General features: G+C 45.1%; 1 protein-coding gene across 8 annotated transcripts in view; it reads right to left on the bottom strand.

Moving 5' to 3' along the window:
* Nucleotides 1–25,657, bottom strand: part of OSBPL6 (oxysterol binding protein like 6) — a 316,099-nt gene that overhangs the window by 86,692 nt on the left and 203,750 nt on the right. For 7 of the 8 annotated variants that reach the window (XM_029605885.1, XM_029605886.1, XM_029605887.1 and 4 more), the window contains 5 exons: nucleotides 20,930–21,035; nucleotides 16,971–17,074; nucleotides 15,856–15,948; nucleotides 10,420–10,585; nucleotides 102–232 (listed from right to left, as the gene is read on the bottom strand). In XM_029605885.1, the coding sequence (XP_029461745.1) occupies nucleotides 102–232; nucleotides 10,420–10,585; nucleotides 15,856–15,948; nucleotides 16,971–17,074; nucleotides 20,930–21,035 (600 nt within the window). The remainder of the gene's footprint in view (nucleotides 1–101; nucleotides 233–10,419; nucleotides 10,586–15,855; nucleotides 15,949–16,970; nucleotides 17,075–20,929; nucleotides 21,036–25,657) is intronic. The other variant, XM_029605892.1, reaches the window with a different exon arrangement.

Raw genomic sequence — 25,657 nt, 5'->3', positions numbered from 1 at the left:
ACAACTTATTTTAGAAAAGATTTATCTAAAATACATCTCCATGGCTGTCAGAAATGCTGAACGTATTTGAAAGCAAAGTATTAAAAGCAAAAGCAAAATACCTGAGAAAGTGAGTGTCTGAGTCTTACAATCTGTGTATTTTGACCTGTATAATCCTGTTCGGAAACCATCTGCTTCAGCTTCTCCTTCTCTATAGCTAAGGTGTTGAATGCAGACTTTAAAAGGGAATGCACTGGAAAACAAAAATCAATCTACCTTGAATGAAATGCTGGAAATGACTGATAAAATCCTGGACAAAGTCTGAATGATTGTTATCACCATCAGCATAAGAGAGTTATAATAACAGCTAAAAGCTTGCTGGAATCTTTTCAAATCCTTTTTTATTTAACAATATTTTTGTAACCTAACCTGATCCAAAAGATGTTAAAATCCTGACTTTAAATATCTGACAGTGCATCCCTGGGACAGCAGCGTGAGACACTGGGACAGAAGTGAATTTAAATGTCACCAAAAGGAAAACTGGTTCTTACCTGCTAATTTTCGTTCCTGTAATACCACAGATCAGTCCAGACAAGTGGGTTATGCATCCCTACCAGCAGATGGAAGCAGAGAACACAAAACTTTGAGGCACTGCTACATAACCAAGAATGCCACTTACAGTCCCTCAGTATTGACCTATACCAAAGCCAAGATTAGAAATCATTCTCCTCTCCTAGGGCGAACTAGAAAACTCCAGGGTTGGATTCCCCTGAACTGGAGACCCACAAAAACCCCAGCACTAATAACATCCTGTCAACTGCTTAATTGAACACACTTAACTGTTGCAATAGGTAAGAAAAACTCTTCAATATCGAACGGAAGAGTACCAGGAAAAATCAGTCTTTCGGCAGTAGCACCGGGCTGGGTCCCTGGACTGATCTGTGATATTACAGGAACAAAAATTAGCAGGTAAGAACCAATTTTCCTTTCCTGAACATACCCAGATCAATCCAGACAGGTGGGATGTACCAAAGCAACCCTACACCGGGCGCAAAGCCGAAAGACCCACTCTCAAAACACTTTCACCGAAACCACCTCCTCTGGCACCCTAACATCCAATCAGTAATGCTTGGTGATAGTATGAATCGAGAACCACACTGCGGCCCTACATATCTCCTGAGGAAACACCAACTGACATTCTGCCCAAGAGGCAACTTGTTCCCTAGTGGAATGCGCTTACAAATATAGGCCGACAAAATAGCCTCCTTCACCTACCGGGCCAAAGTAGCTTTCGATGCTTTCTCCCCTTCCTTCGCTTCACCGAACACCACAAAAAGATGGTCGGAACGTCTGAAAGAATTAGTGACCTTCAAATAATGCAAGAGAGGATGCCGAACATCCAAAAGGTGAAGATCTCTACCCATCGCAGCATCACGCGACCACTCTGGGAACCCTGGCAGTTCCACTGTCTGATTTACATGGCAAGGCAAAACCACTTTTGGCAAAAAGGAAGGCACTGTACTCAAAGACACCTTGTTGTGAGAAATACGAAAGAAAGGGTCATGGCAAGAAAGCGCCTGAAACTCCGTCTGGCTTGACCTAAAGACTCAAATAGAGGCTCTCAGAGAACTCTCAAGACCAAACTGAGGTTCCAATCTGGACAGACCTTGCGAACTGGAGGTTTTAAATGCTTCACCTCTTTAGGAAACGGACGACATCAGGATGAGAAGCCAAGGGCCTGTCTCGCACCTTGCCCCTGAGACAACCCAAGGCCAAAACCTGGACTCAGAGCAAGCTATAAGCCAAACCTTTGGACAAACCCTGCTGCAGGAAGGACATCAGCAGAGGATCCAAATGTTGCTGACCACACCAGGTCTCAAATACCTTCCACACCCTGACATAAGCCAAGGAAGTAGAAGGACATCTAGCCTGAAGAAGGGTAGAAATAACTGGCTCCGAATAACCTTTCATGCCCAAATGCTGCCTCTCAAAAGCCAAGCCGTGAGACAAAAGTGATCCTCCCGATCCGAAAATATGGGACCTTGTCGCAGTAACCCCTGCAGATGAGCCAATCGCAGAGGACTATCCACCGACAGAGACACCAAGTCCATGAACCATGGATGACGCTGCCAGTCTGGTGCCACTACAACCACCGACCCTGGGTATGTTTCTATGCGGCACAGCACTAGTTCTATGAGCAGCCATATACAGAAGAATCCCCGTTGGCCATGGGCACACCAAAGCATCTAGACCCACTGAACCGACTTCTCTTCTCTGACTGAAGAATCTTGATGTCTTTGCGTTGGTCCTGGTCGCCATGAGATCCAGTTGAGGCACTCCTCATCTGGCACAAATGCGATTCCAGGCCTCCAGGGACAGCTCCCACTCCCTGGGATCCAGCTGTTGCCGGTTCAAGAAATCCGCCTGCACATTGTCTACTCCTGGTACGTGAGAGGCTGCAATCCCTGTGAGATGACGCTCCGCCCACACAAACAGCAGCTGAGCTTCCCGAGCCACAGGCGTGACTCTTTGTACCTCCTTGGCAATTGATGTACGCTACAGTCATCACATTGTCCAAAAACACTCGAACTATTCGACCCTGAACCAGAGGCAGAAACACCTCCAGAGCTCTGTGCACCGCTCTCATTTCAAGACTATTGATGGACCAGGCTTTCTCCGCCTCCGACCAGAGCCCCTGGGCCGAACGTCCCAGGCACACTGCTCCCCAGTCCTTTAGACTGGCATCCATGGTCAGCACCACCCAATCTGAAACTTCAAAGTCCACTCCTCTTTCCAAATTGCTCTTCGACAGCCACTATGCCAGGCTGGACTTGGCAACCCTCAGTAGAGGCAAGAGGACAAAATATTTCTCCGACCTCTGATCCCACCGGGACAACAATGCCCTCTGTAGTGGCCGCATATGAGCAAAGGCCCATGGAACTAGGTCCAACATCGAGGCCATGGACCCTAGGACCTGCAGGTAGTCCCAGACCCTAGGAACTGGGATACATAGAAGTTGAGAAACTTGCTCCTGCAACTTCACTAATCTGTCCGCTGTCAGATATTCTTTGCCCTTCTGGGTATCAAAACGGGCTCCCAGGTACTCCAGAGATGGAGATAGGACCAGGTGGCTCTTCACCACGTTGATCATCTATCCCTAGGAGCTCAGGAGATGCCTCATTCACTGCACCAAATGAGCGCATTCCTCTTCTGTCTTTGCCTGGATGAGCCAATTGTCCAGATATGGGTGAACCAACACCCCTTCCCTCCTCAAGGCCACCGCCACCACCACCATCACTTTCGTGAAGGTTCGAGGAGCCGTGGCCAGACCGAAGAGAAGGGCCTGAAACTGGAAATACTGACCCAGCACCTTGAACCTCAGGAACTTCTGGTGGTCCTTTCGAATGGGAATATGCAGATAAGCCTCGGTGAGATTCAAAGATGATAGGAACTCTCCTTTGCAGACTACCGCAAATACTGTATGCAGCGTCACCATCCAGAAGCACGGCACCCGCAAAGTCAAATTCACCTTCTGTAAATCCAAGATGGGACAGAAAGTACCCTCTTTCTTTGGAACCATGAAATAGATGGAATACCTTCTCTGTCCCTGCTCACTCAGAAGCACCAGAAGGATAGCCTCCAAGCCTATCAATCTTTGCAGATTCCCCTCTACTGCTTCTCGTTTGTTTTGAGAAGAACAATGCGATTTCAGGAAGGCAACCCTGAGCGGATGAGAAAATTCTAAGGAGTAACCATCTCTTATCACCTCCAGAACCCACCGGTCGGAGGTAATCTTGACCCTCTCCTCATAAAAATGGGACAACCTGCTGATTGCGACCAACGAGGAGTGAGCATCCCTGGCTTCATTGGGATGGCTTACTTCCTCCAGTCCCCTGACCAAAACTGCCTCTGGAGGACCTGCCGACCCCCCCGAAAGGAATGCTGCTGACTCGACAACTGCGTAGGACCCGAGGAGGAAGAACCTTTACCGGCCTGAAATCTCCTCGATTCCCGAAAGTGAGGACAAGAGGGAAAGTTCTTCTTAATGCCTTTCTTGTCCTCCGGAAGCCTATTGCCCTTGGTTTCCCCCAAGGATTTCATGAGTTGATCCAGGTCATCCCCAAAGAGAAGCATTCCCTTAAGGGGAAGGTTACATAACTGAATCTTGGACCATGTATCCGCTGTCCAATTGCGCAGCCACAACAGCCGGCATGCAGCCACCACCGAGACCATACTCCTAGCCGCAGTGCGCACTAGATCGTATAAAGCGTCCACCACATACACCACCCCCATGGGGGACAGCACTCCTGAAGACGCCTGTTACTGGGGCTTCTGGATCCAACACAAGCAGGCGTGCTGCATCATGCTAATACACACTGTGGCCCGGAAACTCAAAGCTGTCACTTCAAACATCCGCTTCAGTTGAACCTCCAGCTTGCAATCCTGAATATCTTTCAGAGCAGCAGCTCCCGCCACTGAATCATGATCTTGGTCACCGCCAAAACTGCCGCATCCACAGTGGGAGTCTTAAGGCAATCCAAATGCTCTTCCAATAAAGTATAAAGCTTCGCCTTTGCTCTTCCAACCTTCAAGCTGCCTCCAGGGACTTCCACTCCCAGTTAATAAGCTTCTGAATATTCTTAGGAATGGGAAAAGCACTAGGTTGAACCTGCAGACCATCAAGGACTGGATTGACGCCCTCATTGTCTGACTCTTCATTGTCCCGAGCCAGCTTTACTCCCAATTCCTCCAATACCTGAGGAATAAGAGGGCACAGCACCTCCTTCTTATACAGGCGGACCACCTGGGAATCATCCCCCTCCACCCTGGCTACTTCAACCAGGTCCGGGTTCTGATCTGTATCTGGGTCTCCCTCCGGATCCACAGCTGGAAAGGATGCCCCATCCTCTTGTGGCTCATCAGAGACATCCAAGTCCCTGAGGTCCAACTCTGTGCGTGCGGCTCGGCACCCTTGATGCTTAACAGACCTCACCAAGGAGGCCCCCAAGGCTGCCCAAGGTCTTTTGGATAGCCCTGGTCTTCTCCTTTGGACGCCGCTTCACCGCCTTCCTCACCAGAAAGGCCTCATGTATAAGTAAAACAAACTCGGGGGGAAACCCCAGTGGGCCCTCAACCCCCCTCTCAGGGTTATTGGGCTCTGACACCGTTCCCTCCGCACCACCATCCTCGAGGTCCTGCCACGCAGGAGAGAGGGGTGGAAAGGAATCACCAGATTCGTGGCACATCGGAAGCCCCAGACTGTGCTCCCCCTCTGGAGCAGTGGGACCGGATACCCCCGCCTTAGACCCTGCCGTGGGTCCCGCCAAGCGAGAAATCCTCTTGGCTTTAAGACCCTTTAGCAGAGGATCCCTCCCCCTCAGAGGCATACCCTGTGCACAGGGATAGGGAATTCAGGTGCGCTGACCAAGTGCCACAGGGCCTGCAGGCCTTTACACGTGGCTTATCTGCTATTCAGACCAAGATGCCACAAGCGCGCCTCCACTCTGAGTTAGGCTGCACCACTTGGCCGCCCAGAGAGCAGGATGTGTTGCCACACCAGTGCTGACGGTGCACGGTAGCGGTGGGAAAAAACAATTGTGCCAAAAAAAGCGGCCCCGAACACCCCAAGGCCGCGGCGCACAACAGCACTGACCCCTGCCGGGGAATTTTCGTGCTTGCAGGGTAGGAGCGGTAGTGGCAAGAAATGCTCATGCCAACGGAATGGCTGCCGAAAACAGCACAGCCGCGGCGCAACAAGAGGAACTGCTCCCCACCGGGGAAATCACAGTAAACTCGCGCCTACACTAGCAGCTCCCGCAACCTCAGTGACCCGAACACTTACTGAGGTCTACTGCCCCAGCACTGCACTGCAGGCTGACTCTCCTGGCTCTCCCTCATTAGCAATTAAAAACTGAATACTTCTTTTTTTTTTTAAACTAAACTTTATTGAAAGAAAGGAAAACACCAAAGGGGATACTTCTCTGTGGGAGCCAGCAGTGGACAGGAGGGGACCTTGGGGCACGAAGAAGGAGCCAGTCCCCTGGCTATCAGGGGCCCTGGATCCAGCGGGCTACAACCCGAGGGATGGCCCACAAAGGAACCTGGCACCTCAGGGAGCAGTCTCCAAATCTTCAAAAACTCCAGATCAGTCAGGACTGCAGGCTTGCACCTCTACCATCTGCTGGAGTAAGAGAAATACTGAGAGTCTGCAGGTGGTACTCTCGGTTATGTAGCAGTGCCTCAAAGTTTTGTGTTCTTTGCCTCCATCTGCTGGTAGGGATGGATAAACCCACTTGTCTGGACTGATCTGGGTATGTTCAGGAAAGACATTTGTGTATGCATGAAACAGAACATGCACTTTTCATATTCACAGACAAAACTGTATAGTGTGAAATGTCTAGGTGTACAAAACAGTTAACAAATACACATTATGCAGAAAAATACTAACCACAAAGATTGCAAACAAAATACATTTGTAAGATGTAACAAACTGAACATTTCTTTTTTGGGGGACCCAGCGGTTTCTTCCTGATACTTTGGATTTCCCAGCTCAATCATAACTTGCTTCTTTTCAGCTGTAGCATCATGAACCATCATTCACAATTACCTGAGGGGTTTTCCCTACCAACTCCGCACAGCCATCACTACAACAGTCCTCAGCGGGGGGCCACAAACCAAGGCTCCCTCCAGAATCTGACTAAAGGGGACCTTAATTCTGGCCACGAAGTGTCACCAATGAGGGATGGCTAGTTTTCCCTCTCTGCCAGGGCTGTCATCAATTACAAAGGGTATCTATGAGCAAGATCTTCTCAACTCAGCTTTCTACTCCAGAAGGAAATTATATAAGAGTTAATCATTGCCCTAGAAGATCTGAATCAGCTTGTATGCATATATTTTTTCTTATACTTAACTCCTTCTATCTGAGCAGTGTATGAGTTGTATGATTAGAGATATACAACATAGCGCTACTCATATTATGACTCTTCCAGCTTCAATTGAGATCAACATAATTATTCACTGCTTTAGTTAATGCCTTCATTTCTTCGTGCAATACACTAACTTCTTGCAGAAAACTGCTATATGGTGAACTTGACCTCCTCACCTACACCATTTTCATGACTCGACGGAACATCTGATTTATGGAATGGGGAAGCACAGTCTACTGAGGTGAAAGAAGGAGGTTAACTTATCTGCAGATACTTTAAAACATAAGAAAATAAGAATTGCCATGCTGAGTCAGACCAAGGTCCATCGAGCCCAGTACCCTGTCTCCAATAGTGGCCAATCCAGATCGTAATTACCAAGGAGATCCCATAAAGTAGATCTAATTCCTCTTACTCACTCCCAGCAATAGAAATAGATTTCTTTAGTCTATCTAGCTAATTATACTTAAATTAGTTAATCTGTTGTGCACCTTGAATATCAAATCTGTTTTGTATGCATTTGGATGACTGCACCCAGGTGTAGTGTATATATGCAAAGATTCACTTTCCAGTACATCTTTTTCTGTTGCAATGGGATTGTTCCTCTCTCTGTTTTCAATTTGACATTCCCTCACCATTGTGCTTTGTCTGTCAATGTAAAATCTCTAAGTCAGTTAGGTGCTGGATTTTTGGGGGAAAAGTTTTACTAGAGGCAGCAAAACAGGGGTAACAAGTTAAAAGCCTGGAAACTGTAAAGTCTTATATGTGAAGATAGAAACTACACAACTTGTGTTAATCAGTGATTTTTTACTCAACTTACTTCCCAGGCTGAGTAAATTTATTGGCGTTACGTCTGGTGACCCAGGTGCAAGGTGTCTGTGAACCATAGATAAATCCTGAATCAGAGAACCACCACACTATGAAGCTGATGTAAAAAGCTCTGCATTAAAATTGTGCACTGAAATTCACTCAGTTTCTTAATGCATATGCTAAAAAAAAAAGTGAACTCTACACTTCCAACTCCAGGTTTAGCCCCATAGACTAACACTGGCCACAGGAACTTTACTCCATATCTGACCAGAAATTAGGCAGCACAGGTTAAGCCTATGCATGTCTCTGCATTGGGGGTAACAGCTAATGCCTTCATTGGTATCAGATTTGCATGTGAGGGCGGTAAACAATATTCCCTCTAAGGATTGGGTTGCTGTGTGCAAACATTTTTGCTTGGCTTCATCACCCCATAAGCATGACTTTCTTTGATGCAAAAAGCCTATCAATTGTATGCTCACAGCAACTCAATCCTTAGAGAGAGCATTGGAGCAGTATGCACACAAACTTTCTCACATATACACACACACTAATACATTTGCATATTCACTCTCATACTCTTTTACATGCTTATTTGCTCATTCTCACAAACATACACATACTTTATCATTCACTCCTCAGACTTTCATGCATATGCACACTCACTCAGTTCTCCTCCTCTTCTACACATACACTCATCTCAGTAACTGCAAACCCTTCACTGCAAAACACTTTGAGAAGTAACACAAACCCCTCAGGACTCAAACAGCAGCTGCCTTATCTGTGACATGGCAGCAATGGAAATATTATACCATGCTCTAGAACACTAATACAACCACCTACTGTGGTTAACAGAACAAAGCCCTACAGAAAAACGACATGCCAGCAGAAATACTGCATCTCAGTTACACATGCAGAACACTGACAGACCCTTACCTAATACAGAATAAGAGACTACAAATTAGAAACAGAAGCATGCAGACAAAAATAAAATAGAAAGCCCAAGAAACCAGACTCTGAACATTGGAATATTGAAGAAAGAACACAATACAAATATGTAATGCACATTTCCAAAGATAACATGCCAATCACTAAAAATTCAAAATACATATAGTTTTTTACCTTTGTTATCTGATCTTATTTTCTAATTGGTTGGTCCCAGGCTTTTTTCCCCATGTTTCCTTTCTCAGTCTCTTTTTTCTTTTTCCACCTGTCTCTTACCTTCCTTCTTCCCTCCACATCCACACACTGGTAGTCACGCATACGCACATTCCCCCACACAGGCTCTCAAATCCAACCTCCATACACACAGCCTCTCAACCACCCACAAACACATACCCAGGCTCTCACCTATCCACAGGCTCTTATCCTCACCCCCATACACAGAGGCAAGCACCCACATACAGCCTATTTCACACACACACACATACCCACAGCATCTCACCCACCCAGGTAGTCATCCACACCCCCTTCTGCATAGCTAGGCTTTCACACACAGGTACTCATCCACACACACACACACTCACACACACACAAGCAGTCACCCACACACACAGGCAGTCACCATCCCACCACCTAGGCTCTCACCCAGCCACACACATATACACAGGGTCTGGGTCTTGTCTTCAGTCTCTAGTGGGATGGGGTTCACAGGTGACCTTTGCATCTTCTCTCGCTCTCTATCTCTTCAGCTGCCACACAACAGGCTCCGCGGTAGCCTGCCAAGTTGTGGGGTGGGCAGCAGCAGGAGTCACATTTATCCGAACGTCATCTCCTGCGTCTGTGGGGCTGATCTCGCGATAAGAGCTGTGAGACTGGCTTGGCAGCAGCAGGAGGAGGTGTGATGCCACTGATCTGGTCAGGCAGGGGTTTGCACACATGCAGCTTAGAGGGAACAGTGGCACTAAACCCTCCACACAGTTTTAAATGCACATTTTTTGTGTGCAAAACTCCTTGCTGATTCAGGAACAAAGTATGTGCACAAAAAATGTGCAGACAACTGTGGGCAAAACTGTGAGTTCTGCTGAGCACACTCTATTACTCTGGGTCCAGAGACTAGTCTTCTGGAGCAAGTGTCCTCTTGCCTTCACAGAAAATATCTTGAAATAAGTTTGGTGGCAAGTTTTCCTCTGTACTATATCCATCTGGCATGAATCTCTAATGCTCCTCATCTCCCCAATGCACTCTCTCTCAGGTTCTCCTTTTATAATGTGCATAAGAAGCTGACCTTTTCTCTCTCCCATGCATTTGGTGCTATTTTAGTTTTCTTGTTTTTTGTGGCCTCAAAGAATTTAAGGATATGCCTTTATGAAAAATAATATACAAGCTACAATTTTATCATATCACACTAACGTGAAAATTACAAAGATATTACCACTGCAACAAAAGTGTCTCAATTTAGTAACTTACATTCATATTGTGTAGATTTTCTCTTACAATGTGCCTATCTTACAGATACAAACTAAAAAGCTGCTATGTAGTGCAAATTCTGCAGTGCATCAGGTTAGCTTGTGTTAATTCATAGTGAACACAGGATAATAATAAAGGGAAAGGAGCATTCAAGATAGGGTAAAACATCATGAAATGATGCAATTATAGCTCAAATGGTTATATTATATCTCAGATATCCTTGGTAAACAAAACCTTTGTTAATGTGACCAGAAACAATGCATTCATAAAACAACTTCCACATCCCTACATCTTAAGTTACCTTTTTGTGCAATGACACAAAACTCTTCTTGAAGTTTGGTATAATCTGTGGCAAATTCCAGTGTATCAGCTAAGCAGATTGAAGGGCTTTGAAATTCAGTGTCTGCACAAAGATTGGGGTTAGACGAATGCAGGCGAACAGGGGACAGTGAAGCACTGAAAGGAACCTGAGTGGCAAAAATAATAAAATTAGTATTACATAAATATAGCTGGGCATTGCCCTATTTACTTTAGGAAGCATAAAATGAGATGTTATCCTTAGTAATTAGCATACTGTATGTGTGTGTGTGGAAAAGGGTTTTGCAGATTTATGGAATTCAATGCTCCAAAGCAAATATGGAGCTTCCCATTTCTATGTATAGTACTTACTTTAATATACTGTAAAGGCTATGGGGCAAGATTTTAATCACAGTGACAAGCTGAATCAATAAAACAGAAAACAGAGTTATCTGGATAACTGCTGCACTTATTGGGAACTGGAACATCGTTGCATCTCAGTTTATGTAATTCCTTGTATAGACATGCTGGCACTCAGATGTAAATGAAAGCTTGAATCTAACAGTCCCTCTAGCATCATGTAGTGTGGGTGTCTGTTTTTGGATTATACTGATGAGTACCCTTATAAATGGACTGTTATTAGCTAAAATGCCAACATGGGGTTTCCTCACAGATAACTCTCATTCTGCTGTGTCATAGGTAGGGTCCTTTGTTTTCCTTTTAAACCAATTTTTAAATTCCCTGATGTTTAAAAAGAAATGGCAATCAGTTTAAACCGATTTTCACCCTAATTTTAGCTGATTAAAGAGCTGCAGATGCAGTGTCTCAAGGCCTCCAGCAACTGCTGGAAGCCAGTGCGGGCCAAAGCATCTGACGTGTTTCAAGTCCCGACTCTCCACCAGCAGATGTGGCATTTCACGTTCCGCTTTCCCCTCCCCCCCCCCAGGCCACCAAAGCGCCTGCTGCTCGGTGCCACCAATGCAGCATTTGAAGCGGGCCATGCCCACGGAAGCACTTTCCGGGGAGGCTCCCTGGCCCCCGCACAAAAGCAGAAGTGCAGTGCCACAGAGCCCGGGAGCCTCAGTAAGTACCGAGGATGAACGCTGTTGCAATAGGGTAGGGGAAAGAGGGAGATTCGCAAGGGTACAGGGAGAGAAAAGTACCCACTAGGCAGGGGATGGTGGTAGAAACAGGAATGCTGCTGAGTGGGAGAATCCGCTTATTATTGTTTTATTGTCCTGGCTTCTGTCCACTAAAATAAACTCTGATAATTACCCAGAAAAATAGTGTCACATTTTTCCACTGATTTTCTCCTAGTTTTTGTTCTTGACATAATAAACCCTGATAAATTCCTGGGAAAAATAATAATAATAACAAGAAGAAGGAGAAGAATAAAATAAAAATGAAGGTCCCTAGTCGTAGGACAGTAAGCATCTATGTGCCTCTATACATAAATGGTAACTGAGTGTACATTTTAAGTGAACCATGGTCAGATACATGGCAGCTAAATAGTAAGGTTCGGCTTAGCTTGAACCACAAATTTACTGTTTCAGAATCTCAGCAGGAAATGGTAACAATATCACCACCTGCTACCTTACTTTCTGGGTCACTGTTACAAACTGTGAGCTAATGGGTTTATGGCCACAAGTCGAGATTCTGTACAAATTCATTTCCCTTTACTCTGAAAACATGACAAAGTACTTCTAATTTGCCACATTTTACCTGTAGACTCATGAAAACAGAAGAAAGAAAAGATAATACATTTTTTAAAAAGGTCAATCATCATTGTGCACCTGTGAGTAAAGAATGACAAACATGCTGTGATCTGTACACAAACATCCATCTCACATGCGGTGGGAGAAAGGAGAACAAATATTGAATGCTGTATGAAAGCAACAGCACACGTCCCTTGTGCCTAACATAGGCCAAATCACTAGAGGGCCTATCTATGACATACAAGGAAAAACGGAATGCTTTTTATACCAGGGAAGTGTGGTATATTAGGCCTGCATGAAAATCTTTGTTGAAGTGTTCAGGGTGGAATTCAAATGCACAGATAATTCTTCATATTGCTTAATACATCGAGACGCATGAAGGCTGGTTTATTAGGTGCCAAATGAAATTCACCTCATTGTTCTATTCCATGTACAGCAACAGTTCTTGGCCCTTGATTTTCCTTGGCCATCTTGTCAGCACATACAGTATGCTGCATGGCCTGCAACACGCTGGTCTGAAGAAATATCTTTGTTTGAATGTTACTTCCCCTTTCTGCTGGTACACTGTGCTATATTTTGGCAATGCACGCAGTGCATAAGCCATGATGTGGAGCAAGCTACAATGCAGTTGAGAGGACAAATGTGATAATGCTTCCACTGCTTCCTCTCTTGCTCAGTCCTTAAAAGTCAGAACGTCTTTCAATGACTGCTTGACCACAAGTTGTTGCTTTTGAACCAGAAACACATAAACAACTCCTGAAGGTGTGTAGCATGCACAGGTTTTGCATAACAAACACAAGACACACTACAAAAATTCAAAGCAAGCAGAAGACATCAAGCAGCAGATGTTTCTAAAACTAAAACATATCACCAGTTAATTGTTTTAGCAAATATAGCGGATTAGTTGATTTACTAGTGAGTTAGTGCTGGTGAAAACTGCTGAGAAAAATGTTAAGGTCCATATTCAAAAGTCATTTAGATCAGTTTAAATGGCAAATTTGGCATATTCAGCCACTTATCTGGATAAATTATAGCTGGAAAAGTAGTTATCCAGAAATAATTTAGCCAGATAAAAAAGGGGCATTCGGAGGAGGGGTTGAGTTATCTGGCTAACTTAGCTGAATATTGGGTTTATCCTGCCACTTAACTGGATATCTTCAAAAGATAAGTGGTGATCCTACTAAGAGAAAAACAAAACCGTGGGCCTACAAGCCCTAACCAGTCCCCCTCCTTCCTCCCACCCACCTACCTGAGGTCCCTGCCGGGCAAAGCCTACTGCCCGTCCACAAAACTCACTGCATCTGATTAGGAAGAAAATACAGAGGCCAGTGGTGGGTGCTGCTTTCTCCCCCTTCCTTCTACCCTTTGCTCCTGAGTCCCATTTGTTGTCCATAAATTTGTATCTATCTGAGGACCACCCCAACACAGCACCTGAAATTTATGTGTATCTACAGTTGGATTGTGATAGCGCCCCTACTGCAATGCAGGCTTTACACTTCTGGCCCTCTCTGAAGTATCATTGGTGTATTGTGGGGGCCCTGAGTTTAAATCTGAGGCAACAGAGGACAAATTGACTTGTGTAAAGGATTTGAACCCTGGCTTCCCTGGTTGTCAGCCTGCTGCTCTAACCACTAGGCTACTCTGGTCTTAATTCTAGGTTGCCTTTCGTTTTCATATTACATTTTGTGTCTTATACTTTTATGCTCTTGTGGTATAAAATGTGTGCACGTTTCATTACAGACACATTCTTGTTTTAAACAATCTTCTTCCCCGTGACCAGTCTTCATGCATTACATGTATGATGCTTGCATGGGGTTCTGACCAGGGGTAGGCAACCTCCAGGCCCCATAGATATTAGTCTGCTTGGGTTTTCAGGATACCCCGAATGAATATCCATGAGATAGATTTACATATAAGTGAAGCAATATGCATACAAATCTAATCTCAAGCACATTCATTCGGGATATCCTGAAAACTTGAGTGGACTGGTGTCCATGGGGACTGGAGGTTGCCTAGTCCTGGTTTTGACAACAGACAGCTCAACAATGCCACATTTTAATGTGAATATTGTTTTTATTGAATTGTAACCTGCTTAGCTTACCTGGAATGTTATTAAGCGGGATAAAAATTATTTTCAGTAAATAAATACCAAAAGAAACTTGCTGGGCAGATTGGATGGACCATTTGGTCTTTTTCTGCCAACATTACTATGTTACTATGATAGACGTGATTAGGTAGGAGAAGCTTTTGAAAACTTGACACCATCACCTAAAACAGTGTTTCTCAATCTGTATGCTAGCAACCACAAAATTCTTGATGTGCCACAGTAGCAGCAGATCTAGTGTGATCCATATCTTTCCCCCGACTCCTCTAGCCAGGAGGAGGAGATTGGTGCTTCCTGCTGCATCTGCCTCCTCCTTCATTGGCTTAATCCTGAATTTGGAATGTGTGTGGGTTCTGTAGCCTCACAAGACCTGCTGGTACCATGGGTTCAAATCTCAAAATGAAATCAGCCAACAGAGGCAGATGCAAATAAAAAGTGCCTTTTTCCTCTTGCCAGCCAAGGAGAGTGGTGGTGAAGACTGCACAAGGGGGAAAGAAGAGAGACTAACGTACATATGAGGAGGAAGAGGTGGAGGAGGGGAAGGCAGGTGAAAAAGGATCAGGTGGTTATGGGAGGTAAAGAATTTGGAGGTTTTGATAGATCGGGAATTATCAAAGCTACTTTTTATTCCTTTGTTTTGTTAAATAACTGCAATCCCCCCTCCCCCAAACGCCATCATACTGCAGCTCAAACTCACAAAAATCTAGCAAGAATCACACATTGGCACAGATCTTGCCGCAATACTCATCTCCTATAAAAGTTATGTTTTAAGATTTTGTGACTGTCCAATTTAGTCAAAAGAACAATTTCATGAAACTCTCACAGCCAAGAGACCAATGGGTGGTAGAGATGCAATGACACTGTGAAATCTGGTTTGCTGTGTTGTGAGGACTGCACAAACTTGAAAGTGTGCCATGACAAAGCACTGGTTAAGGAATTAAACAAAAACCTGAAGAAAAAAGGGGGATTTTAGGAATTTCATTTGTTTTAACTGTAAATTCTCTAAAATGCATTTTTTTCTGGTACTGTTATTTAAAAGCATTAAAAGAAACATTCTGCACTCAGCCTTAGTTTTGTTTTTATTGCGCACATACTACCTCTCTTTATTTATGCATCAGACAAAACAGAAAAATAAGTAATGCCATTTCTTTTCTCCCCAGTTATAATTTTTTTTCCTCCAGGGAAGAGAAAAGGTCACTGTGAAATACTTTTGCTTTGTATTCATCTTTTTTTTTTTCAATTTGAATTGCTTCAGCTCAGTTGCTGATGCCCAAGATGACACTTCACTAAATCTACGTCCTTGCAGCTGAAGACTGTGAGACAAAGCATTGTATGGAAATTTGCTGGACTGATTTATAACATGTACCCACTGTCTGCAGCTTTGCTTCCCCTTTCCCTATGTGGGAAACATATGCCAGTTTCAGGGGAAAAAAAAAACCCAGGAAGCTTCTCGATGTCTTACCTTGGATTTGAAAAAAACATCTGAGACTTGATCATGTCACTGTGTCATTTAATGTTATGAATCAATGCATGGAAGCAGCTGCTTCACATCTTAATGAATGCACCATCCTATGTACAAACATTACTCTTAAAGGAGAATTAGGATAATGTAAGCCTGTACCTGAAGCTGGATTTTTGCATCTTTGTTGACACTTTTTGTTCTCCAGCGTCTTGAGACTCGCTTGTCTTTCTTTGAAATATCTACACAGTTAGCCTACATTGCACAAACAGTTAAAAGCAACAGAACGCTATTATAGTTTAGACAGGTGACAGACAAGGACCAACACAGACACAGACAGTCCAACAGGTTAGTGGTGAATTAGTGTTATGACAACTGAAGGAAGCTGAAAGTGAAGAATGCTACCTCAGATGCACAATTTCCTAATTACTGCAGAAAGATCAACAAAGCATAAAATTTAATACAAAACTATGTTTTGATACTGTTAGGTATAATCTCAGAAATATATATATATATATATGCAAAAAACTCTTTCATGAATGGGTTGCATTCTTTGCAATTTCTGTAAATGTGCAGTTTACGAATTATCATTATCATTGTTTATTTTTATCATGCTTTTCCAATTGGAGAGTTCAAAGCATGTTATAAGATTACAATGGGTGCATAGTAGGAATGGTATATGATGAAAAGCAAGCAAACAACCCTTAAAAGTGTACAAGAATTTTACATAGCACAGTGTCCTGCTTAAGACACAGGGTGAGATGTGTCACAGACAGTTTAAATATCCTGGTGATTAGGGAGTAGATAAATTGATTGCATTAGTACAGTACAGTTCTGATAATATGCTGATGCCAAATGCAGTCTGCAAAAGCCAGGTTTTCACCAATCTAAAGGGTAAAAGGTCTAGGGCAAGTCTGATGTTGTGTGTATGTGTGTGTGGGGGGGCAGGGTGGTTAGCTGGGGAGTAGAGAGTCCCCTAGTGTTGGAACTGATCCAGCAAAAGTTCTCTTCCATGTGTTGGTGAGGCATAGGACACACTAAGAAGTGAAGTTTAGACTGAATGGCACTATACTATATTTACATTAGATAGCAATTTATTGTTAAGCAGCAAAGTAATACAGATGTTATAGTTATGTACATCTGGCTCCTAAGAGTTACAATGCATTCTGAAAATATACAAAATCCAACACACTCTCCATTTATGAACATTATTTTACTGAATAATGAGTATTTCAACTGCACAACTCCTGGGTATCATAATTCTGAAGCATCTTTACCTGCATGTCAATGAAATTAGGTGCAGATTGAGTTCTCTGGAGAATTTCCAATTTTTTAAAGAGCTTGCTGAGGTCCATGAGGTTTGATTGACAGTGTGCAAGGTCTAATAAAAAGAATTAAAAAAAAAATAGTTAGGGCATTTTCATATTTTTATGTGCTGGAAGGTGACAGGGTTCTAGCAGTTGTATCGTACCTGGAGAAGACTAGATTATTTTTCAGGTCATGATACTTTTTTCTGGTTTGACAAACAAAAGAATTATCTAAAGATGATGCTGGACACAAGAATGAAACCACATAAATTATTGTACCTTCTTCAGATAGCTTCAGATAAAGAGTGGAACTAAGTGGTTTTGAAAACTCACAATATGAGTAATTTTTTTACAGTCATTTACCCGTTCAATAGTGATTTATCCATGTAAACAGGCCTGTCCGAATTTTGTCCTCCTGTTTTCAGCTAAACATAGACGCAGGATTCTGCAGTGCACACCCTCTTAGCTGGGTTAAAAAGAGGCATAACCAAGGGCGTGATCAGGTTGGGGAAGAAAGACAGCATGCGTGCATTCAAGTTTCAAAACTATGCATTTATTTCTCCTCTGCTTGGCCACCCTCGCAAATAACCCAGGGAGTAATTGATGGGTAAATGCCTAGTACAGAGATGATTACTGCTATTATAAGATAAAGGGTTTAGGGCTTTTCAAATTTTTATTTCAAGATATTTTTAAAAAGGCCACTGACAAGCACATTTTTAAACAGTGAAGCTTGTGATACATAGCTTGATAGAGAATTAACTCCTTATGTTCCAGCCAACCAAGCTGTTTCTTTATCAGAAGACGGGATCTACAGTCTTAAAAGGTCGTAAAAGGTGCCTTAATGCACGTGATAAGCACCATAACGCATGGTGCGATGCAAATTTTTAAAAGGGGAGGGATTGGGGAGGAGTCGGGAGTGGGATTTCCAAAAAAGCAGGCTGGCTTTGGAAGCCATAACGCACAATATCGCACAGTTTTAATGCCTAAAATAATTACACCTTTTTCAATTGCATTAAGCTGTGCAATATGCCCATATACAATTTTTTCACAAATTCCATTTTTAGGCTGGAGAGAGAGAGAGAGAGAGAGAGAGAGAGAGAGAGAGAGAGCTCCTCTGGGGATGGCACCATAGTAAGCAGCTATATATGGTACTATAGGAGGCCCACCTAGTAACTCGAGGTGAGGTTTAGGTAGTAGTGTAGGGGTTAGGGGCCACTTTTACATGCAGAGTGAGATGTACGAACCGAACAGTGCACTCTTGTGAAGATTTGATGTCCTTCGGAGTGAGAAAACTCACACAAAGATAAGATTTGACAAGGTTCTCTCAATCTAGCTTGATGGACTTTCTACCTGGGTAATATCACGCTAGGTTGAGAGAACATTGTACAAATCTCATCTTTGTGTGAGTTTTTTCACTCCGAAGGACATCAAATCTTCACAAGAGTGCACTGTTCTGTTCGCACATCTCACTCTGCATGTAAAAGTGGCCCCTAACCCCTACGCTACTACCTAAACCTCACATCGAGTTACTAGGTGGGCCTCCAATAGTACCATATATAGCTGCTTACTATGGTGCCATCCCCAGAGGAACACTCTCTCTCACTCACCCCATCCCACCCAAAGTTAACATACATTGTGGTAAAATGCACATTGCAAAATTTATAGAATTTCAATGTAGGGGTAAGTTAGTCAGTCAAGTGTCATGACAGCCATTGACTGCATCTGAATATTCACATGGTGCCACTTAGCTGGCTAAGTATCTATATTTCCTTACTTGTGCACTGAAATCTGGCAATATACTGTAGAGAAACATAATGAAAGAAAAAGACCATACAGTCTATCTAGTCTGCCCATCCACACAACTGAATAATGGAATTACTATAGTGATGAATATAAACACTGGAGAGATGTACACATGCTGAAATGGCATCACCCTTTGAAACATAGAACACAACAGAAGATAAAGAATATCCAGCCCATCAAGTCTGCCCTCCCGCTTAGCTGTACAATCCCTTCCTCTCCCTCATAAATCTCCTGTGCTCATCCCATGTTCTCTTGAACTCTGACACTATCTCCACCACCTCCACTAGCAGGCCATTTCATGCATCCACCACCATCTCCGTAAACACATATTTCCTTAAATTACTCCTTAGATTATTTCCCTAGATACTGTAGCCATGCCAACTTTACTTCAAAAGTACTAGATCAAATCAGACTTCTAAAGCAGTGCTACAGTCTTACTTGCTGCATCATCCCAAGCTCAGTCAAGCAACTGACTCATTTGTGTAATTGAAATCAGCTATCTGTACACAGGGGGCCGGATTTTAAAAGTCCTGCGCGCCGGCGCGCCTATTTTGCATAGGCCGCTGGCGCGTGCACAGTCCCGGGACGCGCATAAGTCCCGGGGCTTCGTAAAAGGGGCGGGGGGGCTTGTCCGGGGTCAGGGGGCGGTTCGGGGCGGGACCGGGGGCGTGGCACCACCCCGGGGGCATGGTCGAGGCCTCCGGACCAGCCCCCGAGTTGGGTGATGGCACGCCAGCAGCCCGCTGGCGCGCGCAGATTTATGCCTGCTTTCAGCAGGCGTAAATCTGTCAACAAAGGTAGGGGGGGGCTTAGATAGGGCCGGGGGGGTGGGTTAGGTAGGGGAAGGGAGGGGAAGGTGTGGGGGGGTGGAAAGAAGTTTCCCTCCAAGGCTGCTCCGATTTCGGAGCGGCTTCGGAGGGAACAGGCAGCGCGCACCGGGCTCGGTGCGCGCAGGTTGCACAAATGTGCACCACCTTGCGCGCGCCGACCCTGGATTTTATAAGATACGCACGTATCTTATAAAATCCAGCGTATTTTTGTTCGCGCCTGGTGCACAAACAAAAGTACGCGTGCGTGGAAATTTATAAAATCTACCCCTGGGAGAATAATTTTCAAAGAACTGCGTGCAACCCTATATACACACGTTTATGGCTGTGAGGAGATCTACAACAGTAACTTAGAACCTGCATGCACGTCTAACCTCAAATATACATATGTATGTTTGCTTACATGTGAACACCTGCAATGTATTGAAAGCATGCACTTTTCCCACCTATTTAAAAAACATATATACGTATGGTTTACTCGCAAAAAACAACAACTTATTTGTTTTAACCTTGATTTACATGTGGAAGTCTGTATATTTTAAAACATACCCATGTAACTGAAATCACCAGCTTGCCAATACCTCCACCAGTTCACCCCTTCCTACTCCAAATCATCAAGACCCTCCTAATTCTTTACACTGAGCTCTCCTCAGTTCACCCACCCAACCTACAGCAGACAACATATGAGTCGAATATCAACTGCGCAAGATAATTAGCAGGTGTAAAACGATGTATATATGCTGCCAAATGTAAACATGTAAATCACTTATAAAATAGCAACTCACATGTGTTTCTCTTAACCCCAACCTGGAACGCCCCTAAACTGCCCCTTTTTTTTACATGTTTAAATGTATGTGCAAAACCAAAACTATACATGCATTTTTTATGTTTATAAAATAGTGTGTACATGAGTAAAGCTACTTATGTGCATATCTGCTAATTTTACATGTGTCTCCTTTGAAAATTCACCCTTTATTGGTCAATAAGTGCACAGTTTCTAAATGCAAACCTGTGAAAATAAGAGTCAGCAAATAAACTGTAGGTGTTACCTTTTAATTGAACTAATTCAGTACAGCTGGAATAACTGGTCAATGTAAGTGGACTAACCCGGCAACTACGCTACTTTATTCATATATTCAATAACATACATTTATAAAGCTGCATATTTAGAAAAAATATAACAGCATAAAAGATCAGGGTACATACTCCACTGAGTTTACTGCTAAAGCACAGTTTTCTTCACTTATGGAAACAGATTCCATAAAATGCACAGAAACACAGAAAATAAAAACACCTGACCTTCTGCACATTTGTCCATCTCCTCAGAGTCCTGTAACCACGCTGCTACCTTACTTTGGCCAGTTGTGTATGTGGCAGGTAGGCTATTGAAATTATTTTGCTGTACCTACAGTGGCATAAAATAAATTAGTAAATGTTTAGTGTGATTATGCATTACTTTTAAAAATAATCTTAAAAACATATTGACAAAATGATTATTTTTTATGTACATATATTCTACATATAGCTATTTATTAGAATCTAAGATGATCTGGCTAATGGGGCCTAACTATTATAAATTAAATAAAGGTAAAATAGATTTGGAACATTAACAGGCAAATAAAATGGAGAAATTACTTACCTGATAATTTCATTTTCCTTAGTGTAGACAGATGGACTCAGGACCAATGGGTATCGTGTGCTCCTGATAGCAGTTGGAGACGGAGTCAGATTTCAATCTGACGTCAGCACTACATATACCCGTGCAGGAAGCTCTGCTCTTCAGTATTCTCCTCGAAAAGCAATTGTAGATATATGTGTGTTTCGATAACTTGATTAACTTGGTTAACTTGATTAACTTGGACTGGTTGGCGTGATTTCCAGCTGGAGACCACCAGTGCACTCCATCGAGAAACGCCGACACCCAGCAACTATGGGTGTCTTAACTAGGGGTAAAGTCTGGCTTACCCATTCTTGTCTTGCTCTTGGGGATTGTTACCCAAGGTCTCTGTATTTTGGGGCAGCCGTGGGCGGGATGCTGAGTCCATCTGTCTACACTAAGGAAAACGAAATTATCAGGTAAGTAATTTCTCCATTTCCTAGCGTGTAGCAGATGGACTCAGGACCAATGGAATGTACAAAAGCTACTCCCGAACAGGGTGGGAAGGTGCCCGTGGTCCACTTAGTACTGCCCTTGCGAATGCTGTGTCCTCCCGGGCCTGAACACCCAGGCGGTAGAATCTTGAGAAGGTGTGAATGGAGGACCAAGTCGCAGCCCGACAGATCTCAGCAGGTGACAGCGTCTTGGTTTCTGCCCAGGACACTGCCTGGGCCCTTGTGGAATGGGCCTTGACTTGTAGAGGTGGAGGATTTCCTGCCTCTACGTAGGCTGCCTTGATTACTTCTTTGATCCAGCGGGACACTATTCCGCTGTGAAGGACGAATAGGTGGTCTGACTTTTGTATGGATTCCGATCTCTCCAGGTATCTGACTAGGAGTCTGCCAATGTTAAGCTGGCGAAGGAGGCGTGAGTCTTTCGAGTCCTTATGCTCGTCTGGAGATGGCAGCGAGATGGTTTGGTTTAGATGGAAATGAGAAACCACCTTTGGAAGGAAGGAGGGGACAGTGCGAAGCTGTATGGATGCCGGTGTGAATCTGAGAAACAGTTCCCGACAGGATAGTGCTTGAAGTTCGGAGATGCGATGGGCTGAACATATTGCCACTAGGTCAGGAGCCATAGTGACAGACTGTGGGTAGGTCTGAAGGAAGCTCCTGCTAGGAAGTCTAGTACTAGATTGAGGTTCCATAGGGGCACCGGCCACTTTAAGGGTGGTTGGATTTGTTTGACCCCTCTCAGGAAGCGGGAGACGTCTGGATGGGAAGATAGACTGATGCCGTCCACTTTGGCTCTGAAGCAGGCCAGTGTTGCCACCTGAACCTTGATGGAGTTGAGAGATAACCCCTTCTTTAAGCCGTCCTGCAGGAATTCCAGGATCATGGGGATTTTGACTGTTCACGGAAGGATGTTGTGGTCTTCATACCAGGCTGTGAATATTCTCCATATTCGTATGTAGGTTAAAGACGTGGAAAACTTGCGTGCTCGCAGCAAGTTGTCAATCACTGCCCCCGAGTATCCGCTCTTCTTCAGGCGAGTCCTCTCAATGGACAGACTATAAGAGAGAATCGAGTTGGGTCTTCGTGGAGGATTGGTCCTTGCTGGAGCAGGTCCCTGTGTGGAGGTAGACACAGGGGGTTCCCCAGCAGAAGTCTTCACATATCTGGGTACCATGGCCTTCTTGGTCAGTCCAGGGCCACTAGAAGTACTAGCCCCCTGTGTTGGCTTCTGGTTCCTCCCTGGCGGTTGATATAGCCAACTGTTGTGGCGTTGTCTGACATGACTGACAGATTTGCCCTGGATTCTGTGACTGAATCGTAGGCAGGCTAGTCTGACTGCCCGGGCTTCCAGTCGGTTGATGTTCCATCCTGACTGTTCCTTGTCCCATTGCCCCTGGGCCGTCAGTTCTTGGCACCCACCCTCGTAGGCTCACATCTGTAGTGAGCAAGACCCAGGTCGGTGAGGATAGCTTTATTCCCTTGCTCAGATGGTCTTCTTGTAGCCACCATTGGAGCTGGATCCGTATCTCTGCCGGTAGCTGGAGGCGAACGGCGTAGTACTGGAACATCGGGTTCCAGCGTGACAATAGGGAACGTTGAAGTGGTCACATGTGGGCCCTTGCCCATGGGATGACTTCTAGGGTCGATGTCATGAGGCCAAGGATTTGGAGGTAGTCCCATACCTTGGGCCGAGCGCAGTTCAACAGTTTTTGCAACTGGTCCATCAATTTCCTTCTCCTTGTAAGATGAAGAATGACCTTGTCTTGTTTGGTGTCGAACCGGACTCCCAGGTATTCTAGTGATTGGGAGGGCTGCAGGCAACTCTTGGTTGTGTTGACAACCCATCCGTGAGTCTGCAGTAGATTCTTGACTCTGGTGGTCACCTGGTGACTTTCCTCTGGAGATTTTGCCCTGATCAGCCAATCGTCCAGATACGGGTATACGAAGATTCCTTCTTTCCTCAGTGTCGCTGCCACTACAACCATGATTTTAGTGAACTTCCAAGGGGCCGTGACCAATCCAAAGGGAAGTGCCCGGAACTGGTAGTGATGGTCGAGGATCGCGAAGCATAGAAAGCGCTGGTGGTCGTGATGGACCGGGATGAGGAGATAGGCTTCAGACAGATCCAGAGAGGTCAGAAATTCTCCTAGCTGTACTGCCCTTATGATTGAGCGCAGGGTTTCCATGCGGAAGTGTGGTACCCTCAGGTAGCGGTTGACGGACTTGAGGAACAGGATGGGCCGGAACGTTCCCTCTTTCTTGGGGACGATAAAATAGATGGAATAGTGTCCAGTATTTTGTTGGTGCATGGGCACCGGTGTTAAAGCCTTTAGGGTGAGTAATTTTGTAAGTGTGGTTTCCACTGCCGTCCTCTTGGAGAGGGACTTGCAAGGGGATTTCACAAATTTGTCTGGAGGGATGCTGTGGAAGTCCAGATAGTATCCCTCTCGAATGATGATTAAGACCCACTTGTCCAACGTTATCTCGACCCATCTTTGGTAGAATAGGGCAAGCCTGCCCCCTATGACTTCTTCCTGTGGATGGGTCTGTTGTTTCTCATTGTGGGGTGCGGCTGGGGCCTGGACCGGGGCTGGCTCCCCTCTTGTTGTGTCTGTTCCGAAAGGACTGGCCCCTGCCTGCAGGGCGGGGTGCTTGGTATGTGTTTTTGTATGGTCTAAAACGTTGCGATCCTCTGCCCTTGGGTGTCTGGGGAGAGGGACGTTGGCTTCTTTTGTTCCTGTCCTCTGGTAGGTGAGGTACCGGGGATTCGCCCCATTCGTCGGCTAACTTCTCCAGTTCGCTTCCGAACAGGAGGACTCCTTTAAAGGGCATTCTCGTGAGTTTCGTCTTGGAAGTCACGTCGGCTGACCAACTTCGGAGCCAGAGTTGCTTTCTGGCTGCCACTATGGATGAGATACCCCTGGCTGAGGTGCGCATCAGGTCGGAGGTCGCATCTGTGAGAAAAGATATCACGGTTCAAATGTTTCGACGGATGTGGTTGTGCCCTGGAAAGCGACAAGCAGGCACGTGTCACCACGGCGCAGCAAGCAGCGATCTGCAGGGACATAGCTGCAACATCAAATGACTGTTTAAGGATGGATTCCTGACGTCTGTCCTATCCTTGAGTGCAGCTCCTCCTTTGACTGGAATGGTAGTGCGCTTTGCAACAGCGCAGACCATGGTGTCCACTTTGGGGAACCCCAGGAGTTCTTTGGCTGAGGGTTTCAGAGGATAAAGGGCTTCTAGGGCCCATCCTCCTTTTAAACTGGCCTCCGGAGCATTCCATTCCAGGTCAATCAGTTATTGTACGGCCTGTAGCATTGGGAAATGGCATGAGGTCTGACGGAGTCCAACCAAAACAGGATTCGTCTTTGCCTCCGCTGAGGTGCTTGTGCCTGGGATGGCCAGCGTCTTCAGGCTCAGAGACACAAGATCTGATAACTCGTCTTTGGAGAAGAAACGCATTATGGTTCGGTATGGTTCCATTCCTGGAGGGATTTCTCCTTCCTCCAGGGAGTCTAGCTTTTCCTCCAAGGTGTCCGTGTCCCCTAAGGGGAGGCTTTTGTCCAGAGGAGGCACATCTCGGGGAGGCCGAGAGGGGCCTGGAAGGTTTCGGTCTTCTGGTGGAGGCTGTGACAGTGTCACCAGTGGCACCGATTGTGCCTGGACAAAGGTTTGCAGCCCTTTAAATAATTCTACCCAGGAAAAGGTTCCTGGGTCCATATTGAGCCCAGCGGTGTTCCCCGAGGGGCCCAACTGAGGAGGGGCCGAGCTGGGGATAGAGAGGTCCGGGTACTATCATTGGTGGAGCCAGATTCCTCTACTGGCCGAGGGGGGCCTTGTCCCGGTTCCCCCGGGGCCTCTTCGCACTGCAGGCACAGGGCAGAAGCCACTTCGTGTTGCGCAGCTCTCAGG

This window comes from Rhinatrema bivittatum, chromosome 6 (genome assembly GCF_901001135.1).
Source record: "Rhinatrema bivittatum chromosome 6, aRhiBiv1.1, whole genome shotgun sequence".
NCBI classification, from domain to species: domain Eukaryota; kingdom Metazoa; phylum Chordata; class Amphibia; order Gymnophiona; family Rhinatrematidae; genus Rhinatrema; species Rhinatrema bivittatum.
The sequence above is the reverse complement of the archived record's forward strand: the minus strand, read 5'-3'. Positions and strand labels throughout refer to the sequence as shown.